Source organism: Nicotiana attenuata, unplaced genomic scaffold (assembly GCF_001879085.1).
Source record: "Nicotiana attenuata strain UT unplaced genomic scaffold, NIATTr2, whole genome shotgun sequence".
NCBI lineage: Eukaryota > Viridiplantae > Streptophyta > Magnoliopsida > Solanales > Solanaceae > Nicotiana > Nicotiana attenuata.
The window spans coordinates 148,226-152,944 of NW_017671664.1; the positions used below are offsets into that span (position 1 = coordinate 148,226).

Consider the following 4,719-nt stretch of genomic DNA (forward strand, 5'->3'; position numbering starts at 1 on the left):
GTAATTGTGCAAATTAGCATAAGCCTCAATAGCAGCAACATGATGCTTTATAAAAGCGTGAAGTTGGACCGAATTTTTTTTCAATTTTTGCTCCAAACATAAAGAAATTGGTTAAGGTAAACAATCCTAGTAGAACTTTGTTTCCTTAAATAACTCCTACTTCACACGCCTTTCCTTCTATGCAAGTGATTTCATACATTGAATCCTTGTTAAGCATGAATTCTTCCAACTGGTATAATGCTTGTAGCCCACAAAATAAATCTTCCCAAAAATTCTACTTAATTATATTTCAATAGAATAAATTATATTTCAATAGAAACAAAATGGACTAATTAGAAATGCTTCATGCCATTTTCAAACAGATATCGCGTGGACTTTTTGCAACTGCCTTTAACGTTTTTTGTATTATTATCTTGTTTGAATTTGAGAAGCTAGTTAATTGTAACACGCAATAATTCGTTGATATAGAACATAGACGTGCGGTACAGCTATTTGACAAACACGTAGTTCTTTCAATTGATTGAATTAGACTGGCATGACTTCATTTTAATATAGGTTCCTAATGTTAGTTATGATTAAATTATCTTCAGAAAATTAGTTTAGACAATATTCGTCAAGGGAAACTTTGCAGTTTGTACTTATAAAGAAAATATTGCATTTGACTTTGCTATTATTCCTGAATTATGTCCTCAATCATGCTCAAAATCCATCTCAACACAACCTGTCACCTCACTTGTGCAACTATATAACCTAGCCATTCTCAAAGTTATGGCTATCAAAAGAAATTTTAACCAATGGAGACAAAGCTTGGTTTCTTCGCACTATTCATTTCCTTTTCTACATTCCTTTTTCCTGCTTTTTCCATTACCCTTTTTGACCATGACATCAATGATTGGTGCAACAAAGCCCCTTACCCCAATCAAGGCAAGTATTTCATGAACCATGGTGCGTATCATTTCGCACCCAAGCACAAGACGGATTTCAAGAAAATGGCAATGCAAATAGCCATGGAAAGAGCCCTCCAAGCTGAGACTTACACCAAACAACTAGGTGCGAAGTGTCGGAATGAACGCGAGAAGGCAGCTTGGTCCGATTGTGTTAACCTCTACGAGAGCATAATTATCCAACTCAATAAAACACTCGACCCAAATACCAAGTGTACCGATTTTGATACACAAACATGGTTAAGTACAGCCTTAACAAATCTTGAAACTTGTCGAACCGGGTTCGCTGAGCTAGGCGTTAATTCAGACTACATTTTACCTAGTCTCATGTCCAACAATGTGTCTGAATTAATTTGTAACACTTTGGCACTCAACAATATTAATGGGTCCACTTTGAAGCAAACTTACAAAGATGGTTTCCCAACTTGGGTTCATCCAGGTGACAGAAAATTGTTGCAATTATCTTCCATAAGGCCAAATATAGTGGTGGCTCAAGATGGTACGGGGAATTTCCGGACAATTAAAGCAGCGTTAGATGCTGCTGCTAAAAGAAGCGGAAATGGAAGGTTTATTATACATGTGAAGCGTGGAGTTTACAGAGAAAATTTGGAGATTGGAAACAAAATGAAGAATATTATGTTGGTTGGTGATGGGTTGAGGTACACCATTATCACGGGTAGCCGCAGTGTAGTAGGAGGTTCTACCACGTTTAAATCTGCTACTGTTGGTAAGTATTCTGCCATCCTATCTTCTTCTTTTTTAACTAATTAAATGCAAACATAAAATTAAGGAAACTAATCTTGACATTCAAAGTCTTTGTGGAATTAAATAAAGCATGTAAAGAGATAGCTCCAAAAACATGTTTATCTCTTAAACCCCCGTGCTCTCTCTTAAACATATCACTATTTATAAGAGATTTATCAATTTAATGACGTGTGTTTAAATTGCCAAAAATGTAGGAAATTACGTAATTTCTTTTTATATTAATAGAATGCTATTTATATTAACAATTAGAGAGATAAAAGACGAATAATTAATGTATATACTCCTCATAAAAGATGTAATGACATGAAAACTGAACTATTGAACATGTCATTGCTTGATGACAACCAAGTTAATTATTTCAGACTTTCCTAGAGATATTTGATTGTTACGAAATTAGTTATTTCGGTCTCACCCTACTTAAAAATAAATCTCTAATACAGCGATCGAGTTTATAACTTCATGAAATATATATAATTTACGTTGATATTCATGTTCAAACTAAATAGAAATACTCCATCACTTGTTATATTTTATTGTAACTAGTATTATATATTGCAAAAATTAATTTTTTTGACCCTCTTACAAACTTGCAGCTGTTACTGGGGAAGGATTCATTGCTCGAGGCATTACATTCCGCAACACAGCTGGTCCACAAAACCATCAAGCAGTTGCACTGCGTTCTGGATCTGACCTATCCGTTTTCTATCGTTGTGGATTTGAAGGATATCAAGACACGCTTTACGCCCATTCACAAAGACAATTCTATAAAGAATGCTACATATATGGGACAGTTGACTTCATTTTTGGTAACGCCGCAGTAGTTTTGCAAAACTGCATGATATTTGCTAGGAAGCCAATGGATAAACAGAAGATTACTATAACAGCACAAGGCCGCACTGATCCTAACCAAAATACAGGAATTTCAATACACAATTCGCGAGTTATGGCAGCTTCTGATCTTAGGCCTCTGCTAAGTACATTCAAGACATTTTTGGGAAGACCTTGGAAACAATATTCACGTACTGTTTTTATGAAAACGTACCTTGATTCATTGGTAGATCCTGCTGGTTGGCTAGAATGGGATGGTAATTTTGCTTTAAATACTCTCTACTATGGAGAATATAGGAACAGTGGACCTGGAGCATCGACTAGTAGGAGAGTCAGATGGCGCGGATATCGAGTGATCACAAATTCAAATGAAGCAGCAAAGTTCAGTGTGGAAAATTTTATTGCTGGTCGATCATGGTTGCCTGCAACCAATGTGCCATTTCGTGCTGGTCTCTAATAACATGATTCTTTTATAATTGGTGTACTCCTTTTGGTTTTGTTTGGTTAATCCATGTTGTATTGTTTTGCAATTCTTAATCGACAAGTGTGTTTTTGTAAAAGTTATGTATTAATTGTACGTAATAGGTGAATAAGTATCAAAGCATCGGATACTATGATCAACTCTTGTAATGATTGTATTGGGGAAAATTAAGTTCATGTATAGAATTAATTATGAGGTGACATGTCATGACATGTGGACGGGTAAAAGAATGACAGTTGGCAAAGAATAGTTGAAGAGAGATACAAGGAAGTCGGAAAGGATAGGTGCTCGAACCTATTGATATTCAGAAGTCGCATCAGAAGAATGAACCTAAACAGCAAAAGGGGTATAGATACGTATTGTTAGTAATTAATGGGCATTAATCACGGAAAAAGATATGGAATCTGTATTGAATCAGTTATGATTACCAATTATAACGTTACATTAAATGCCATTAATTGTCCATAATGACTCTATTATGAGAGAAATAAAACGTATTACCTAGAGATAGCTATAAAATGTGAGGACTGAACATTTGTAAGGACACGAATACTATTGAAATATCACTACTAGAAATCAGGTGATTTCCGACCGAAATCGATCGGAAATAGGAGTAGTTGGTCGCAAAAGTCAACAAAAATTGGCTGACAGCAAAAAAATAAAATTTCCGACCGATTTCGGTCGAAAATTGGTCAAATATTTGGTCATCCTTGTATATAACGTGCAAAAATAATTATTTATTGAAAATTTGCCATATTTCCGACCGAATTCGGTCGGAAATTAGTCAAATATTTGGTCATGTGCAGAAATAATTATTTATTGAAAATTTACCAAATTTCCGACCGAATTCGGTCGGAAATTAGTCAAATATTTGGTCATACTTGTCAAATATTTGGTCATACTTGTATATGATATGTAAAAATAATTATTTCTGAAAATTTACCAAATTTCCGACCGAATTTGGTCGGAAATATATCAAATATTTATATAATGTACAAAAATAATTATTTATTAAAACTATTTCAAATTTCCGACCGATTTCGGTCGAAAATTGGTCAACTATTTGGTCATCCACGTATATAATGTACAAAAATAATTATTTATTAAATTTTTTCCAAATTTCCGATCGAAATCGGTCGGAAAGTTTGAAATAATTATTTCCCGCCCAAAACAAAAATTATATATATTTAATTAACCAACCGAAATAAGTTAGAATTAAATATTTCCGACCGATTTCGGTCGGAAAAACGATTTTAAAATAATTGCAATATAAATTCATTAATATTTTTTTTTGTGTGTGTGTGAGTAAATAATAAATAGCTTTTAAGTAAATAATATTTAATACATACATACATATATAGACACATACACACACACACACACACACACACACACACACACACATATATATATATATATATATATATATATATATATATAGCTAATGTTATATCGAATATAGCTTATATACTACTATACACTTAGTATATATATTATACTATACTATATATACACATCTTAATATAGCTAATGTTACATCGAATATAGCTTATATACTATATACTTATTGTATATATTATACTATATATATACTGTATACATCTTAATATAGCTAATGTTATATCAAATATAGCTTATATACTATACACACACTTAGTATATATATATATATATATATATATATATATAGACATCTTAATA

General features: G+C 32.8%; 1 protein-coding gene across 1 annotated transcript; it reads left to right on the forward strand.

The window, feature by feature from the left end:
• Nucleotides 1-747: 747 nt before the first annotated feature.
• Nucleotides 748-3,225, forward strand: LOC109209576 (pectinesterase 2-like). The gene is made up of 2 exons (XM_019372883.1): nt 748-1,671; nt 2,303-3,225. The coding sequence occupies exons 1-2, from the start codon at nt 795-797 to the stop codon at nt 2,992-2,994; spliced, it is 1,569 nt and encodes a 522-aa protein (XP_019228428.1). The 5' UTR covers nt 748-794; the 3' UTR covers nt 2,995-3,225.
• The last annotated feature ends 1,494 nt before the right edge of the window (nt 3,226-4,719 follow it).

What these genes read in the sequence shown, in the direction of transcription:
- LOC109209576 (XM_019372883.1), top strand. Translation starts at nt 795, where the DNA reads ATGGAGACAAAGCTTGGTTTCTTCGCACTATTCATTTCCTTTTCTACA. An exon ending in GTTTAAATCTGCTACTGTTG is followed by an intron (nt 1,672 to 2,302) that starts GTAAGTATTCTG and finishes ACAAACTTGCAG; the next exon opens with CTGTTACTGGGGAAGGATTC.